Raw genomic sequence first — 18,952 nt, 5'->3', positions numbered from 1 at the left:
TTTTTTTTTTTTTTTAAATCTTGCATTGTTTGCTAGCTAGCAGACGTCTTCTTCCCTGCCTTTGTTGGCGCATTGCAGCATATCTTGGCTATTACTGCCACCTGTTGATTAGTGGAATAGTGTGAAGCCATTGGCAGGACTGTGTAGCACCTCAAGCGTGTTCACATGCATGCGTGTGCGTCCTTGTGCGTACACATGAGATAAACACAACTTGGACCCGCTCATGGAAAAATAGCGCCATAGCGCTACTAGAGGACAACATCTCCACAGTCAATCCCAGCATTTATCTAGAGATTTGCTACAGAGTACAGGAGGACTCCAGCATTACACAACAGTTAATTGTACACAGGCAACAGCAAAACATTTGTGCTCCAACACTTTGTTCCAATGTCAATAGCACTGGATAAAGTCAAGCCACCTACATAATTAAATCGATTACAGGTGGCATACGTTTTAACTTTTAGAACTAAGACAGTAAAAAGTGACAGTCATTCTCCAACAAAAATCTCTGCTGAATTTCATCTGTTTTGTTGTTAATTTATTTAACATCAAAACAGGGGCTTCTATGGTTATTTTCAGTTTTAAACAGAAACTTTGATAGTGTGTTATCTCAGATAGTGGATGCTGAATAACCTAATAGGAATACCTTCCCTTCTGGAAATTTAGTCTTGTAATTTTGTTGTTGCTGCATTGAAACTGTCCATGCTATGCTTGGTATATTAAAAGAACCTTGCATAAAATAAAATGAATGCTGTAATATGACATTTTAAACACCAGTAGAAGTTACACAGCAAATGCATATTAAACTCGAGTCGAAAAAAATGCGTTCTGGGAGTCTGTTGTTTCGGAGAAGGAAACAGAAACGATAGGCTCTAAAAGTTTTGTCAGTGCCATATAGCTCAATATTTAACTGATTTCAACAATGTCGATGAGGTTGTTCTACTTCGATGACCGCCACAAAGTTTGTGGGTATTCTCTAACTTTGGATGGGTGTTGTGTAGCCCACGAAGTGTTTACTGACACCAGGCCCATAATGGTAACATAAGCCAACAATGGCCGTCTTGATTGTTAAAAAGTAAAAAAAAAAAATGTAAATCCTGTTCATCCTTAACTGTGATGTTGAAATTATGTGTGGTTGCTGAAAAACTGACATGCTGTTGGGATTAGTTTGTTGAATATTTGGGGGAAAAAAACATTACCTAAGTATTTAGGAAGCCATTCAAACACACCTGATAACTAGAAATTCTCTCTAATGATGTTCAGGGACAAGAGTTTGACTGATTTTGACTATTGCTGTGGCCGTGTAACCACAGATAGCCCAGGCTTTTTTAGAAGACTTCCTCTGTCAGTTAAATTGACACCCCTGCAGGAAATGTGTGGTCAACTTCCCCATGGGCTATAACCAATGTCTTTTAGAGTGTATACCCTGTTGAGCTGAGGTAGATATTAGGGAAAGTACATTGCATTGATCCATGAGGTTTTTCTAATACATTGAGTTTACACATCAATACACTAGCATGCTATCCACAGGAACTACAAGAGCCCATTTTTATGATTTAAGCAGGCTGACTAGATCTCGCCTCCAGTTACCCTGTTGTTTCCTTGCCTTTTTTTTGTAATCCTTGCCAACAATTTGTTTGACTGTGTGCGCTCATGGTGCTATTTCTCGAACATAACTGTACCCTTCCCCTTCTTCTACCACTTCGTTCCTCTCATCCCACTCTCGGCGCTGGACGTGGATGATGCTGCCGCCTCTGCCTTGCCACCCACTCTATCATTACATTGTTCTCTTCCATACCGTCATTCTTTTGCCGGCTACTTTACGTCACAGTTCTCCTCTTTTGTGTCATAACATGCCTCAAAATATGGCCAGTATATGTATGTCATCATATGAGCTGTGTGCATTTGGATCAAATGTTTGGTCTTTTCTAATTTTTACTGCCAAATCTTTTATAAGTAATCAATAGATGCTATTATTTTTCTCACAAATGTTTCCTGTCTCAAAGGAATGTTTTCCCTCCTTGTTGAAGGCAGAAAACCCATCATAGGATAAAAGCAGGCTAGGTCATACTGTACATTCTAAACCCAAAGCAGCAGTCTAACCACCCACACATCTTCTTAAAGCCATATTGAAATTGCATGAAATTATTGTCTCTTGGGGGAGGGGGTTGCATAATTAAGTCAAAGTAACCTACTCATTATTAGTGTCAGGGAAATGTGTGTTCAGTGCATTGAAACTTAAAATGAAGAAATCGGGAAAGGCTGGATGTCATGTCCGTCTTTGTATCTAATCTAGTATCAATATTTATCTGCTTGTCTGTTTTCTCCATGTTAAGTCTTGTGGGTGGGTAGTGAGTGAATGTGGGTGAGTGGGTGGGTGGCTAGGAAAATTGAGTTCAGATGATTTGTGTGGAAATATGGAATGGTAATATTGGATTTAAATTGCTTTAGTGTACACAGTAGAAGCCATTTGTTTGTATGTATGGTTTATATTCTACAGAGGCCCCTTGTGCTTTTGTGTGTTTATGTGACAGTGTTCTTGAATGAGTCGAAGATCTATGCTCACTTTAGGGGAGGCAGAGCCTCTGTTGCACAGACACACATCTAAATGCAACCGTATGCCATTTTTGTGAGACATAAGTACTGTACTGTTAAGGCATAAAATTAAAATGACAGGAAAAACAATTATAAAGGCCTGGTTTTATTTTGTGTCCTCAACAGTGTTTTGTATTTAAACTTGTTTTAATTCAGCCTTTGTGCCAACGTAACTGAAGCCAGATTGCATCAGTAACTAGAACAGATGCAGTTTAGTAGGATTTTTTTAGAGTTTTATTTAAGGGTGACTCTCAAAGGTGCTCTAAGCGATGTTGGGTGATGTTACTTCTTGTTGACGTTAGAAGTACTTTCAAACAAAACAAGACTAGCTTCCCTCTCCCTTCTGTCCTTCCGTGCCCTAACTCCCTCCACCCCTAAATCTTTCTTGTCGGTTACTAGCTGGAACGCTGGAACACTGATTGTGTATACTTTGTTTTGCAGGTGGTCACATTTTGTTTTTGTTGCCGTTTGTAGACCCCGGGCTCTCTACAGAGATGCATTTCTTCACAGTGTGTTCTGGGGACAGGCAACTCGTTGATAGTGAGATGTTGGCTGTATGTGACAACAAATGTTGTAGCCTAAAACACGCGTGGCATCGCTTAGAGCACCTTTAAGTGTAACAACATGAAACACAACCTCCACTTAGTGCAAGCATTGAAGTGTAGATGTAGAGGATTCAAAGAAGAACAAAGCACACATCCCATCTCACTTAGAACAAATAAAGATGTGCCTGAGTGTAGTCTTTTTGATTTTGCTCCTAAATTAAAACAAAAACTAATTGCAGTTTATTCAATTGAAATGCATTTGGAGCTTCTTGTATATTGTATCTGACCCTGCTCTGTCTGCATGTTGTATGACGTTTGAATCTGTCCCTGTCTCCAATAGGATCCAGCAGGAATCTTTGAGCTGGTCGAGGTCGTCGGCAATGGGACATATGGGCAGGTATACAAGGTGAGACATGATGCCTGTATTATATCTGAATGATTAAGGACTCTTTTTGTAGATTGAAGCATTCAACACATTTTAAATATTCATTTGTGCGATGAGTTGCTATGAAACTGGCAACAAATACCACTCCAGTGCCTGCTCTTTAAGTGTTATGTGCATTCATTTCTCAAATTACAGCACATTAAGCCTCCTGCTACGTCAGTACGTTTTTCAGCTGTCTGAATAAGTTAAAATTACTGTGACAGAAAGATAAGAGACTCTGGAGAAGTAAAATAAGAACAGGGAAATGGTTAGATGTGATGAAGCAATTTACCACACTTAATGGGCAAAATTCAAGAGTTTCAGTAACCTGGAGTCCCTGGTTCATTTTTACTGACAACAAGGATCCAACTTTTCAGGGCCGTCATGTGAAGACCGGCCAGCTAGCCGCCATCAAGGTGATGGATGTTACAGAGGAGGAGGAAGAGGAGATCAAAGCGGAAATAAACATGCTGAAAAAATACAGCCACCACCGCAACATAGCCACATACTACGGTGCCTTTGTCAAGAAGAGTCCACCAGGACATGATGACCAACTTTGGGTCTGTCTACCCTTGTACCCTTGGCCTGATGGTTTCATAGCAGTATGCCTCGGTGTTTGTGCCAACTAAGTTTGCATGTGTCTGTATGTAGCTGGTGATGGAGTTCTGTGGGGCGGGATCGGTGACCGACCTGGTGAAAAACACTAAGGGCAGCTCTCTGAAGGAGGACTGGATCGCTTACATCTGCAGAGAGATCCTAAGGGTGAGGAATCACAGTCATATCAGTCAAAACAAATCTGCAACACAGGTCACTCAATACTGACCAACGTTGTGACTTTATTTTTTTTTCCCTGCGCAGGGCCTTTCTCACCTCCACGCCCATAAAGTTATCCACAGAGACATCAAGGGCCAGAACGTGCTGCTAACAGAGAATGCAGAGGTCAAACTTGGTACGTTGAGCATATGCAAGTTGTACTTTTGATGTATTGTAAAAGTAAGAATATGCTTATCATCTCACATCCTTTCCTTCTCTGATTCCTTTGTCCACCTTCAGTTGATTTTGGTGTGAGTGCTCAGTTGGACAGGACTGTTGGGCGTAGGAACACTTTCATCGGCACACCTTACTGGATGGCACCTGAGGTTATTGCCTGTGATGAGAACCCTGACTCCACCTATGACTACAGGGTAACAGCTGCGTGTGCGTGTGCGTGTGCGTGTGCGCGTGCGCGTGTCTGTGTCTGTCTTTCTGTCTGTCTGTCTGTCTGTCTGTCTGTCTGTGAGAGCATATGAAAGATACTGTAAAGACTGACCTGGTCCCCTGTGTGTTTTGCAGAGTGATATCTGGTCCTTGGGGATCACAGCCATTGAGATGGCAGAGGGAGCTCCTCGTAAGTGTCCTTTGCACACCTTTTATTTGATCTGTTCTTGGTTGGATTGTGCATTTCTTTGTACCTAGTTTAGTTCATTACGAACATGTAATAATTTTTAAAAAAAACGAAACAAGGATGACAAAAAATGAACAGTAAACGTATAATAAAATAAAAGTACTCAGAAACAGATAATTCATCATTGTCTGACCTCATGAATGAGTCTTTCTTGCATATGTAGTCTTGTTGTCTGTGCGTTCAGATGGACAGCTGACTCACTGTAATCAAAGTAGTGTAGTCTGGAGCTGGCAGTTGGCCTGTGGAGGCTGATTGTACAGATCTCTCTGGTCTGCTTAGCGGGGAGATCTGTTTGCCTGGAGATTCAGTGTCAAACCTGACTAAGAAGCAAAGAAAATCTCACTTAAGAGTAGCAGCTAACTTGTTTGTAAAATGAATCGCAGCTATGCTAAAGAAACTCCATGTTAAACACTGGCTCAACATGAGTAACTTCCCGTGCCATGTATACTGCGACATTTGACCAATTGGTGGTTGTTATTATGCAACTATTATAAGCCTACTTCCAGCAAGAATAAAATGACACTCCTTTCTGATTGGTTAACTAAGTTTTGCATTAAACACTAAAGTAGACTAAGAAAACATGTGCAATATTGGGCTAATGTTTTATGAGCTCTGCATTGTTACAGAATGTGTGTTTACAGCTACCTGTGGCTAATTGTTGAGTTGGGGACAGCCTGAGCTCTAGATAATAAATTTATATGCAAAATAATATATAAAGTGGGAACTTAAAGCCTCCGGTGCACATACACTTTTCAGTGAAGTAGGAGATGGCTTGTGTTGAGTTGCTAAACCTTTTTTAATATATTATAGATTTTTCAATGAGGAAGTGGTAGTAATGGAACTTGTTTATGTGTGAAAAAACATCAGATGCAAATCCGTATTCCAAGGAGTATATCTTTATATCCATCAAACGTGTCTGGTGGGGGAGTCCAGTTTTCTTAGTCAAAATAAATTTGTACCACAGGCACTTAGAAACTTTTTAATGTTCAGAAAGCCTTTTTTCACATGACTGATGAAGGCTACAGAGCTCTTCCAGACATGTTGTGGTTATCCGAATGACATAAGGCATGCCGACCAACTGTCAAGTTGGCATTTATGTGCTATTGTAAATTATGCAGTGTGTCTCCCTCTATCAATCTCAGTACTGGAGCATGTTTCCACTAATACAATTGCAATATCCCTTGCTTTTAGATTTTAGAATTTTATTAGGATGGCTTCTTGAATGAATAATTGATGATTAACAGAAAAAAATGGAATACAGTTTTATTAATTCATTAATTTTTCTTTTTAAAGACATTATGAATGTGTTACGTTATGTTTTGTTGAACTGCCAACATCCTGTCAGTGGGTGATCCGTTCCTTTAAATGAAAATAAACAATGCAAGGCCACCGAATAGTTACATATTTTTCCTTAACGTAATTACTATGTATAATACATGTAAAACATGAATGTTCTATGAAGCATTCATTATAGTACGGGTATAGCTGTGATCCCTCTGTTTTACTGTTGCCTTTTAAAATGCTGAAATGAAATTCCCGTCCAGAAGAATATAAAAGCCTGTTTACTGTGAAAGTGTAAAGCTAACCAGTCAGGTTTAGCTACCTACCTACGCTGGGAACACAATGACTCACAGTCCTTGCTCTTAAATTCAATGTAACAATAAGCCGGAGGCACCAGGAAAGATTGGATAACAGCAGCTGTAGCCATGTTTGAGGATACAAAGAATATGTGTAATGGTGGCTAGTATTATTTACAAGATACCAGGTGTGGGAGTATATGAGTCTGTCTAACATGAATTATATTCTAATGTTCCATTTTCCTTCTTTTTACCGTAGTTCTCAGCATGGGTAGGGGGATTTAATAATACCCAACAACTCTGATCATGTCCTTTTTATTTCTCTAGCCTTGTGTGACATGCACCCGATGAGAGCCCTCTTCCTGATTCCCAGGAATCCCCCTCCAAAACTCAAATCAAAAAAATGGTGAGTTATTAAGCATCCTGCTGTATTGTTGATGTATCTCATATCCTAGACACTTGGCAGGCTCCCTTCATATGATATCAAATATACAATCTTAAAACCTCGGTTTACTTGATGTTTAAGAAAGCAGGTTATTGCAGAGCAACAATAACCAGGATAAGTGCATATTAACACACTTGATGAGAACAGCACTGATTGAAAAGAATGCTGCTTGTCAGATTTCTCAAAGCAGCCTACGGTTACTTGGGGTGCATTTGTCCCTCGATTGGGAAATACATTTTGGGTAGCTGTCTCACTCAGATTTCAAAGTGTGAGAGGTCATATACTTTGTCAAAGTATTGAGACAAAGATGATACGAAAAGCTGAAGGTGTTTAAACTATTTTGCCATATTCTTTCTCCTACCCCGTTTTTATTTGCTCCTATTACTCTTCCTGCTGCTCAGTAATGGACCCACTTGGTAGAGTTTATTTGTATCCCACTGCATTCAGACTGCTATGTTTCTTTCACAATGTTTTTATAATTCCAATTCTAAAGAAGCTGTCAATCAATATTGTGTGACCCAGATGAACAATAATGCAAATACAAAATCATACGTGAGGGAAGGACACAATTTCAAGAGCTTAATGACCGCCATGTTTGAACGTTATCAACCTCATTCAGGTAGTATTCATTGCTTGGTTATCGTAGAGCATTGAATTGTATTTTACAGTGATCATGTTATACACACATTTTAGCTACAGTTTCAGAAAAAGTGAGCCCTCTGTCTATCAAATATTTCTTGTAAAGACACCGCAGAACGAAATGGGTCAGTGCACAAAGTTTTGTGCACAAATTTCTTTCACTGTCACACAAGACTGCATGCATAAACTGTGAACCTTAGGGACTGTAGTTCACGCTTGTGTAAGAAAGGAAGATTCCTAGAAAAATATCACACACCCAGAAAATACTGGACATGTTAAAGTGGCTAAAGATGGAACTTGTCCCACTTGAATCTCACTTCTATAACAGCCAAACTGCCAACTGTTCCAAGCTTCCCCGCCCGCACACTCTTCCCTCACTAGTTTATTTTCCTCTAACCTCCCCATTCCTCCCAGGTCCAAGAAATACATTGACTTTATAGAGGGCTGTCTCGTGAAGACCTATACCAGCCGACCATCCACAGAGCAGCTTCTCAAGCACTCCTTCATCAGGGACCAGCCCACTGAGCGCCAGGTCCGAATTCAGCTCAAAGATCATATTGACCGTACGCGCAAGAAAAGGGGAGAGAAAGGTAAGCAAATGAGATGGAAAGAGCCTGAGTGGGTGTAACCCAGAGAACCTTGTCTCTTTATGGACACTGATTATCTGAAGTATACTTCATTGGTTACTCTGCCACAATGTTGTTTTTTTGATTGTTTTTTTTTGGACAACATTTCACCTATCTTTATGCTATTTTGTTCTCATAGAAGAAACAGAGTATGAGTACAGTGGTAGTGATGAAGAGGATGAAAATCGTGGAGATGACAGAGAGTCAAGGTAATAGCAATTTATATTCTCTGTTCCTGAGAATGAATCCATGACTTCTTTATGCGAATGATTGTCCTGCAAAATCCTCTCCCTCATATCTCCAATCTTGGTCATCAGTTCAATCCTCAATGTGCCCGGTGAGTCCACCCTGAGGCGAGACTTCCAGCGTCTGCAGCAGGAGAACAAGGAGCGCTCGGAGGCTCACAAGAGGCAGCAGGCCCAACTAGCCGCTCAGCGTAGGGACCCCGAGGAACACAAGAGGCAACTGTTGCATGACCGACAGAAACGCATTGAAGAGCAAAAGGAACAGCGTCGCCGACTTGAAGAGGTAATAATCAATTTCTACCTTTTTAACAGAATTGGTTAACATTTTGAGAAATACACTAACTAGCTTTCTGTCCAAGAGTTGGATATAATGTATGATGCTACTCTGTTATCTGTCTGCTAATAAGGAAGCATGGAAGCAGTCTAGTCTTTATGCTAAGCTAATTTATTCCTGACTCTACCTTCATAGTTAACACTAATTTTTTTATACAAACCTTGGCAAGAAAGAAAATAAGTGTTCATCCCAAAATGTCTAACTACTCCTTGAAGGAAGTCTAACATATTTTTCATGTTTTATAGTAACTTTCTTTCTGTCATATGGGCAGTGTAAAGTTTTTACACTTAACATTCCAACATTGTCCCAGATTATTGCAATACTGCACCCAATACTGAAATATGGGGTCTGGTACCTGCAAAATTAAATACTGCATAAACTCAGCACTGATACAGAAAAGCATATCACAAGAAAGGATTAAAAAGTGAACTGCGAATAGAGAGCTATTGATACACCATTTGCAAAAAGTAGGTTAAGTCTCAGCAATATATCTTTGAAGTTGAATCATCTCGCTACTTTAGAGAAGGGAAAACACATTCACTGGGTGTCTGTAGTTTAGAAGCATGCATTCATAATGTCAGATACTAACCCCAAATGTTCATATCTGACTTGAGCTTTTTATCAGGGTCTGGCTTTTTCTTGTCTGGTGTTGATTCATGCTAATACATTCATAAAATACAAAGGTATCAAATGTTGTCAGGGATTTTTTAATTGATTAGAATCCTGCACATTTACCAGAGGTATATGATGCTGATGCATTATGCAACCAGCAGAACATTTTAATTCAAAGCTGTACCAAGGAATGGAAATATGAGTTTCCTTCCTTCTATTTGCCCTTTTATGTATTTGGTTTGCCATTTCTTGCTTTAGTCATAAGTGCACAACAGTTGTGTCTTTTATTATTGTTGTTGTTATTATTAACTACACTCTTGTTATGTATATACTGAATGTATAGCTATCTATGAACGGAAGTAATAAAATACAACATGTGCGTACCAATGTTTGAATAGTTTAGACATTTAAATTGGAAAATAAGGCCTTTGCACAAAGCCTCCATGACTAAATAACTAGTTGCAAGGACTGAACAAAAGCTCTGGTTACAGCAGCACCTTTTTCAACGCATTGTTCACTAACATTTATAGTTGTGAATAAGTTGGTAAACAGTGGGGAATAGAGTCAGTGAGATTGTTTGAAATGAAGTCCAGCTCCTTGCAACACAAGTATGAATTATTTATTCTGCAAACATTGGCCCCAAGTGAGATGATTTTGTAGCCTAGAGTGAGCAGTTTTGTGACTATGAAGTTTGTAAAACGCATGGAAACTGTGAAAAGGTCATTTTATCTATAAGAAGTATGGGAATTAGTGAGCTGTATAAGTGGCTCAGGATTCAGACTTTTGCTACATTAAGACCTATAATCTGCCTATGTTAATTTGACTATTATAATACTTAGAAATTAAATGCATGCTATTTTTTTTACAATCTATATTTTATGGCTGCAAGGTTCAAGAATTTACTTAGGCTAGATAACAAGCTAGCTGTAGTGAAGCTAAAAAGAAAACTCCAGTGTAACCAAGAAATGACATCACAGTCACAGTTAAAAAGTACATGCAGAAACCTATAATAATGATTACATGTTGGCCATCCCAGATCTGGATCACTAGTGAAATATAATCAGCTTTACCCTTTTATATTTTATTGTATTACCTTTTACAGACAAAGTTTCTATCTAAAACAATCTTTTTCTCTAAATACTGTTTTGTACATTGTGTTAACAGTGTTTACACACCCCTGTATGGAACAATACAGATTCCTACTGACTTTGGTGATTAAAATGTTTGCACTGTACAAGTATTAGTTGGAAGTTGTAGCAGTTGACACACCAACATGCATAAAAAGCTTAAAAACACTTTTAGACATTATTGAAGTTAAGGTTTTGTACATTGCTGAAGATTTTGAAAAACATACCTAACGTAACTGCTTGTTGGTGGGAGTGTTTGAGGAGTATGGGATTTGAAGAAGGCACACTTTATTACACCAATATTGCTATTGCTAATAATATGAATGTAATAGTAAAATATTTTTAATGCAGTAAAATTGAACTCTCTTATTATAGCACCACTTCCCCTGTTATCTTCTCTGGCGACCATGTTCAACTGTAAAGGGCCAACAACAATTGGTTGGACAATAACTTTGTGTCATTTCATCACAAAAGACAAACCTTGTTGTTTTAATGTCCCTTTTAAAAAAGCGTGTGCGTGCGTGTGTGTGTGTGTTCCCCCTTTATTTATTTTTTCCAAGCTCTTTGCGCAAAAAGGGTTTGCTTATAAGCAGGCTATCCATTATAAATCCCCCTGTGCAAACATAGCCTCTCTGCTCATTTCTGTTTTTCCTGTCACCCTTCTCTCCCAGCAACAGAGGAAAGAGCGAGAGATGGTGAGGCAGCAAGATAAAGGTCCCCATCGGAGAATTGACGATATGAGACGGGAGGAAGATAGAAGGTTGGCTGAGAGGGAGCAGGTAACCAACTACAGGAGATGTGGGGCTGCAATCAGCCAATCAGTGGGAAGTGTGGGTGTGTCCACCAGCAACACTGTGCAAGTTGCTCTGGTGGTGAAATTCCATGAGTAGGTTGCCATAGCAGCAAGGGTCTAAATTAGTGTATTTATTCAGAGATGAGTTTTCTGTGGGTGAGCTCTCTGCATCTCTTGTGCTCTGTTTCCAGTCTACTGTCAGTAACAAGAGTCTGGCATCATAGCATCAACACTCTGTAGTGCCAAATACTGATTTTATGTGTGTACGGTAGCTTACAGCTATCACAATGCACTGCTAAATATTTTAATTACTCCTAATCTAATTTAATTTATCACAATCTCTATGTAGTCCTAAACAGTGACGTTATCTTGTAATGGTAACATTTATGTCTTTTACAACTTCTAAACAGGGACAGTGCATGTTAAAATTAAGTTTTGGCACAATTTGTTGTGTATTGGAATTACCTTACATAACTGTTGCCTCTATCTTCTACCCCTCCCCCATTAAACTTTCCTTTCTCTTTCCCACCTCAATGCCTGTCCTTCTTGCCTCCTTACCTTTCCTCAGGAGTTTATCAGACATAAGTTAGAAGAAGAGCAGCGGCAATTAGAAATCCTCCAGCAGCAGTTGCTTCAGGAGCAAGCACTGCTTATGGTAACTAGTTCTCACTACTTATCATTTCTTGCTTTGACTGCAGAGGTTTCCATGTCCTTTTGGTTACAATACCTCATCAGTAAGTATTTTTCAGTGCCTATCAATACGTTTTCTAATAAACTAAACCAAAACTAAAAAACGTATTGATCGGCACTTAAAAATATAGAGTGCGCCCTCACAATGATATGGCTTGTTTCTGTTTTTGTCTGGTCAATTAAATTTTTTCATTGCCTAATATCACAAGTCACAACATTGCCTCAGGGAGCTTTATAATTTGTAAAGCATAAGACACTCTCTGTTCTTAGTCCCTCAAATCGGACAAGAAAAAACAGTGTTGCAGTGTTTTGCCAAAACACACACTGCAGTGTCTGCTTGTTTTTGGGGCCGATGCTTTCAGGTGGAGTAAACGGCAGCTGAATACTTTTATAATCGGTATTCTACAAGCTCTATCTGGATTTGTAACAAAATAAGCAGTTTTCTGTTCTAGATGTGCAGCACCTTGATGTAGACACGCTACATGTTGCAGAGTATGGATGTAGCTTCCAAACTACTGCATGTCTTAAAAAGGCATGCACTGACCTAGATTTTGAGGGCAGATGTTTTGGGCAGTTTATTAGTGCAAGTGTATCTTGCTTACAGTGAAGGGAAGACTTGGCACACTCCTGATATCTTTGTTTTAGGTAGCTCCTGTGGAGCATTGGAGTTGCTGTCATTTGGATTGAGCTATAGTGTTAGCTCTTTGTTCTTGTTTTTTCACATATCATTCCTAGGTCACACATACACTTAATTCCTGTGTACATGCGTATCTTCAAGGGACCAGAGCACAGGGTCAACCACAGGACAGTGGCCCTGAAGTAGTTTTTAGGGTTCAGTGCCATGTTCAAGGGCAGCACACCCCCAGGAACCTTGCTGGTAAACTGCAGGCAATTCTGGCATAGTGGCCATAGTTTGCATTGTAGGAACACGTGACATACACTGGCCCCCACCCCCCCAAAAAAATGTTTTTCCGTAAAAAGTCATTACAAACGTACCTCTAATGAATCCCATTCCTTTCCTGTTATTTTAATCAACTGTGAAAATGCCAAGTTAACATTTCCTGCAGCTGGTTCACAGTAATGGCCTCTCCGTCATGCCTTTCATTAAATTTAATAAAGATTGTAACAGGAAAAATGTGAATCAGAAAGAACTACATAAATTCTAAAAATCTAATGAAATCATACAAAAGGTACAAATATACAGGAACTGCTCTATGCCTTTGATGGGCAGCTGCAGGAACTGTGAAGTCAGCCATAATTCATAGCTTAATCAAAGGTGTTCTAAATCTATATTCTGACCTTTTCTCCTGCTATTCTTTATTAGGGAGTTAGTTCATTTGAAGACAGTTAGGCTACCATTAGATATGTAATTAGGTATTTTGTTTTATTAAGCAGTCGGCTATATTATCCTTCAGAAAGGACTATCAGCATTCTATGATCTAAAATGCATTGCAAACAAAATGATAATCAAAACTGTGTGGAGGATTCCTCCTTTTAACAAGAAAATATATATCCATATTGCACAGTCACTGTATCTGTGTCAGGGTGGCAGCAGGGTAGGAAGAGCAGCCTAGATGTCCTTTTGCACATGAACTTAGCTAATGTCCTTCTGTGACATATACTGTAATCCCTCTTTTGTATCCTCGGGCTACTTAAAAGTCCCCTCCCACACAGGGAAGCACCTGGGTGAGGCAGGCTCACCAGGTGCCAGACTGGGTTTTCTCACTGTGGATGAACATCACAGTGGCTTGTTTGCATCCACAGTCTCCTTTCTCTCTCTTTTTCTGTTATTTCTTGTTTTCTTATGAACGCGGTGACCATCAAAAGGCTGGGAGACCTGTGCCAACAACTCCCAATGAAAAACCAATAAGTCAACTGACTCACTTTTACGCTGTCTGTTTACTAAACAGCACAGGTTAAGCTAAAGACACAATCAATATTCTTTTGATGTGGGTTTGTAATTGACTGCTGTACTAAAAATAGTATTACACACTTTGAGATGATAAAGTCTGCTCAAAATATGTATTGTCTCAGTGGATGAAATCAGACTGAGGCAATCAATGGCTTGACTGGAGTGTGTTTTTTGCTCAGGAGTATAAGCGCAAGCAGCTGGAGGAACAGCGTCAGTCCGAGCGACTGCAGAGGCAGCTGCAGCAGGAGCATGCCTACCTGGTGTCTTTGCAACAACAGCAGCAAGAAAAGAAGCCCCAGCTCTACCACTATAACAAAAACCTGGAGCCCAACAACAAACCTACATGGGCACGTGAGGTAGCAATGTTACCTACTTTAGAAGCATTACACACCACAGTCGAACCACTGTACATTGACCTACGAAGGACATCCTTCTTTCCCTGCCATCCTTATTTTTAGGTGGAGGAGCGAAGTAAGCTCAACAGACAGGGCTCACCCAAAATTTGCACCACTGTCTCTGACACTGCCATCCAGTTGCGCTCTGACTCAATCAGCCAATCAGGGGGGGCCCAGTCTGCTCAGACCCCACCAATGCAGAGGCCTGTTGAACCCCAAGGGGGGCAGGGAAAGGTGGGTGTTTTTAAAATGTTAAAGATTCTGTTTATTATAACCTAGAAAATACAATGCAAGATACAACTGATTATACTTTTCTGTCCCTAATTCTTTAGCTGCTTTTTCATTGTCTATTCAACCTTATTTACTCCTTCTTTTTATCTTTTTCCCTCCTTTCAATCTCCACACATCTATGATCACTACATGTTAAACAAATCTCCTTGGAATACAAACACAACTTTGCATTCTTCTCCTCCTTGGTCTGCCATCTTGTGCACTCTTCCTTCCGCTCTGCTACTCCTCCCTCCTGGTGTGCTGCTGCTGCTTTTGTCCTCTGCAGTTCCAGATGGCTCACTTGGTTCCATTGAAGCCTTATGCTGCCCCTGTCCCTCGTTCCCAGTCCCTCTGTGACCAGCCCACTAAGACCATGTCCGCATTCCCCACCCAGGATCCCTCCCTTACCCCCACACCCCGCCCCATCCACTCTAGAGAGCTGGTGCGTCAAAACTCTGACCCCACTTCTGAAACCCCGGCACCACTGGCACACCAAATCGGAGAGGATCGCGGCCCTTGGATCCGCCTGCCAGATGTGGAACTCCCACCCAAGGTGAGATCTAGTGGCTGGTTATGACTCAGCAGTAAGTGCACAAACCCAGTTAGTGCAGGAACCCAAAACAAAACCCCTGTTTGCATTTTATTTTCAACAAGACTCCCATATCTACACATAAATATTAGCTGAACTACAGTTAGTAAACTGACAGTGAAAAGTCTCTGTTTTAGGAAATAAAAACTCTGTTTACCTTACACAGTACCGTAGCTGGTGGATCTAACAGTTTTTCCATCCACTGCTTTAACCTGCCTTTGGTGGTGGTTAAAATCCCACCCTGTACTCACTGCTTACATCTCAGGAAAACTCTTAACCAGTTGAGGATGAACTCTTAACAAGTTGAGGATGAGCTTTATGTGAATACCTTTTTAAATGTGGTTTATACGATTCAAAATGTGCATTAAGGGTTGCTTGGGCTACCCGACCACAGGCCTATCTTTTTAGGAAATTACTGTTCATTAAGGGTGGTAAAAGAGTTAAAAAAACATGTTTACTCACTTTCTTATTTACTGTTTTGTTAAAATACTGGTTATGTAAGCCTGTGATGTTTCTGTCCCCAGATTCCCCAGAGGACAGCGTCTATTGCCACAGCTCTCAACACCAACCTGACCTCTGGCATAAGGCATCCAGTACGGGCCAGGTACTGAGGACAGCCAAATGATTTATCAGATATTTACTTGAATTAGTGCCTGCTCAATGGTGGTAGATACACTTTAGATAACTGATTTGTATCCTCAATGTATCCTCATGGCAGCAATCCAGATCTCAGCCGCAATGATCGCTGGGAGAGAGGAGACTGTATGAGCATCATATCCAATCTTCCCCAGACTGGCTCTCTAGAGAGGCATCGCATCCTCAGTGAGTCCCTACCTCCCCAATGCTATTTCTCTGCAGACTGTCTTTGCATTTCAGAATTATAACTACACCCTACAACATTGTTATTTGCAGGTTCCTCCAAAATGGATTCACCCATTCTGTCCCATGATAGCCGTCATAAAACAGGGGAGTCTCGCACCTCCTCCCGCCCTGGGCGCCCTGCTGTAAGTGTTTTTTTTTTTTCAAACAGGCATTGCATTTGCTTTCTCTTCAGTATCCCTATACTTATAAAACTTACTGTGAGATTGCATGTAACACATAATGTATTGTAAAATAAAAAGCACTTAAGCACGTAATGTACATATTCTCCGTTAGATCTCAAACACACCTGTTCTGTAAACTGACAAATAGTTTTACTAACTCAAAGTTTTCTCCTCACATACCTTTCCTGTACATGTACACTGTTGCTGTTTCCCTTCATGTTTCTCCTCTTCTCTAACCCGGTTTATTGACTTTACCTCAACTTGTGCAGAGTTACAAAAGAGCTATAGGGGAGGTTAGTATCACTGTCTTTTGTGTGTTATGCAATGCTCAGTGTTCATGCATGATTTTGCATCTTCCGTCAATGACTGCAGTACATGTTCATAAAGAGTGAATTGCATGCTCCACTCCTTTTTTCATTTATTGAGTAAATCATGTTTTGTCTTTTGAATGAAATTCCACTCTTTACATAACAGCATTTTTAAATGTATTTTTCTGTTACTATGTGGACATCCTACAGTCTATTGACAGGTTTGAGTCCGGACTTACATTTGGACTCTTTTTAGGGTTGGTATTCACCAGAGACAAACTGACCAAAACATATACTAGGCAGATACTTGGCGTCTATCTATCGATACAGTGTTGAATCGATTTTTTTATTTTGTTTTTTTCCCTCTCCCACCCCTTACTCTTTCTGAGCCCATTTTTCTGACGAACCCTCACCCTGACTTGTGTTGGATTGTCTTTCATATTAGCATTGTATATATTACTGTTGCATTTAGGGCTGGGCAATATGAAGAAAATCAAATATCACAATATTTTTTGACCAAATACCTCGATTTCCATATCGCAACAATATTGTAGTGTTAACTAAGTGGGTAAAGGCAGTGGGGAAGTGGGAAAATGACATGACTTTACTGTAATGCAGCCTTTAAAACCATATTACGATATCCAAAATCTATGACGATATCTAGTCTCATATCATGATATGGATATAATATCGATATATTGCCCAGCTCTAGTTGCATTATTGTCTTTGATAGTTGAGATTATGTTAATGACATTCTTAAATTTAAATGGAGGTATATATGTGTGTGCAGGACCATGGCCTCTTTGCCAAGGAGCGTGCTGAGGAGCAGCCAAGGCCCCCAGTCAAGGCCAATGATTACTCCTCCTCTTCGGAGAGCAGCGAGAGTAGCGAGGAGAGTGAGAGTGGTGAAGGAGCAGAGGAAGAAGAAAGCCCCACAGATCGGTAACACTAACACGCACAAATAGAGAGCATTAACTGTTTTGATTTGTCAAATTTACTTTTGCATTAAGTATTCAATACTTACTGTAAAACTCTCTCTTTTCCCTCTTTCCCATTATCAAGCTTAAGTGCTATGCCATCCATGACTTCTATTCCTCTATTGATTTCAGTCACAGGGACGCAGACACTGATTCAGTCAACACCATGGTGGTTCATGAAGACGAGGGCGAGGGGGGAGAGACAGAGCAAGCTGGGGGCTATGGCGATCAGACCATGCTGGTGCAGAGGGTGAGTCATCTGTGTACAAAATGATGCTTAAAATGCATTGTGACTTGCTGGAAAATCAAGTATACGTCAAAGACACACAGCTGCCTGACGGGAGCAACGGGTCCACTTTTTTCTTTAGTGTTATTTATTTTTTTTCAAAACTTGCCTGACCAAATGAAGAATATTATATGAAGCCATTTTCCATGTACCTTTTAATGAAATTTGATAGCAGAAAACAATTTAGATGCCCAAAACATTGATGATTGCTTTACACCACTGTAATAAAATTACTTGGGAATAAATTAGTTAAATAGGAGCACAGGTACATTAAAGTGCCAAGTTTGCTATCAGTTTCAATATTGCACATCTGTTGTTGGTAATTTTTTCGGAAAAAGTAATGCTGCTAGGAGGCTTGCAGGATCAGCACAAAGTTGACCATGATAACTTTTGCAAGCCAGTTAATACACATTTACAGTAACTGCGTCAATAATTTTTATTATTTTTTTTTTTATTGTGTACATGCCCAAAGCCACCCTGTGTTAGTTTGGCAAAGATCTTTGAGATTTTTGGAGAGACAGCAATTAGATTCAGTAAAAGACAGCACACATCTTGCAGGTGGGTCCTGATGGGCTAAATGTGGGAAGTGTCACCTTTACTGAAGTGCAATAGTTTTGTGTATTTGTGCATTTTAATATGCAAGAAGCGTCAAATATTTGTGCCAAGCTACTGTGACATAACTGAATGTCAGGGAAAGATTTGCAGTTATTAACTTCACTGAAGTTATAACTGAAATGACAAACATCATACAGAGGATTCCGATTACTACTTAACGTAAATATGATTTCTGTTTTTAAAGAAAGTCTTTAATGGAGTCTCACTGACAGCACAAAAATTCAGCTGCATCACATTAGAATACCCACTAGACAATTTATATCATCTTCAGGTCACGTTTCATACCACTGTGCAAATGAGATTCTTCTCATTTACCCATGAATATGTGAAAGAGATGGCTGTAACTGAGACAAAATAGAAGGTGTAGATTATCTTAAGGAAATTAATACATTTCTTGAAATATATCTGTGAGAACACCATGTACATATATATATATATATATATATATATATATATATATA

General features: G+C 39.8%; 2 protein-coding genes across 7 annotated transcripts in view; both read left to right on the top strand.

The window, feature by feature from the left end:
• The window catches only part of pld2 (phospholipase D2), a 30,485-nt gene extending 28,643 nt beyond the window's left edge, over window positions 1-1,842 (top strand). The window contains exons 25-26 of the transcript XR_004334691.1: window positions 265-269; window positions 1,832-1,842. The gene's annotated coding sequence lies outside the window, so the exon portion shown is untranslated. The remainder of the gene's footprint in view (window positions 1-264; window positions 270-1,831) is intronic.
• The window catches only part of mink1 (misshapen-like kinase 1), a 26,670-nt gene that overhangs the window by 3,125 nt on the left and 4,593 nt on the right, over window positions 1-18,952 (top strand). The window contains exons 2-22 of one of the 6 annotated variants that reach the window (XM_032533912.1): window positions 3,481-3,546; window positions 3,942-4,124; window positions 4,216-4,326; window positions 4,423-4,513; window positions 4,618-4,748; window positions 4,897-4,951; window positions 6,913-6,991; window positions 8,084-8,259; window positions 8,435-8,504; window positions 8,613-8,823; window positions 11,285-11,392; window positions 11,975-12,061; window positions 14,188-14,364; window positions 14,467-14,637; window positions 15,020-15,226; window positions 15,787-15,866; window positions 15,981-16,084; window positions 16,175-16,266; window positions 16,575-16,598; window positions 17,404-17,555; window positions 17,723-17,840. In XM_032533912.1, coding sequence (XP_032389803.1) covers window positions 3,481-3,546; window positions 3,942-4,124; window positions 4,216-4,326; window positions 4,423-4,513; window positions 4,618-4,748; window positions 4,897-4,951; window positions 6,913-6,991; window positions 8,084-8,259; window positions 8,435-8,504; window positions 8,613-8,823; window positions 11,285-11,392; window positions 11,975-12,061; window positions 14,188-14,364; window positions 14,467-14,637; window positions 15,020-15,226; window positions 15,787-15,866; window positions 15,981-16,084; window positions 16,175-16,266; window positions 16,575-16,598; window positions 17,404-17,555; window positions 17,723-17,840 — 2,493 coding nt within the window. Of the gene's footprint in view, window positions 1-3,480; window positions 3,547-3,941; window positions 4,125-4,215; window positions 4,327-4,422; window positions 4,514-4,617; window positions 4,749-4,896; window positions 4,952-6,912; window positions 6,992-8,083; window positions 8,260-8,434; window positions 8,505-8,612; window positions 8,824-11,284; window positions 11,393-11,974; window positions 12,062-14,187; window positions 14,365-14,466; window positions 14,638-14,959; window positions 15,227-15,786; window positions 15,867-15,980; window positions 16,085-16,174; window positions 16,267-16,574; window positions 16,599-17,403; window positions 17,556-17,722; window positions 17,841-18,952 lie in introns of all 6 variants that reach the window. The other 5 variants (XM_032533910.1, XM_032533914.1, XM_032533913.1 and 2 more) reach the window with 5 other exon arrangements.

Source organism: Etheostoma spectabile, chromosome 13 (assembly GCF_008692095.1).
Source record: "Etheostoma spectabile isolate EspeVRDwgs_2016 chromosome 13, UIUC_Espe_1.0, whole genome shotgun sequence".
NCBI classification, from domain to species: Eukaryota; Metazoa; Chordata; class Actinopteri; order Perciformes; family Percidae; genus Etheostoma; species Etheostoma spectabile.
This window is presented reverse-complemented; position numbering and strand designations above follow the sequence as displayed.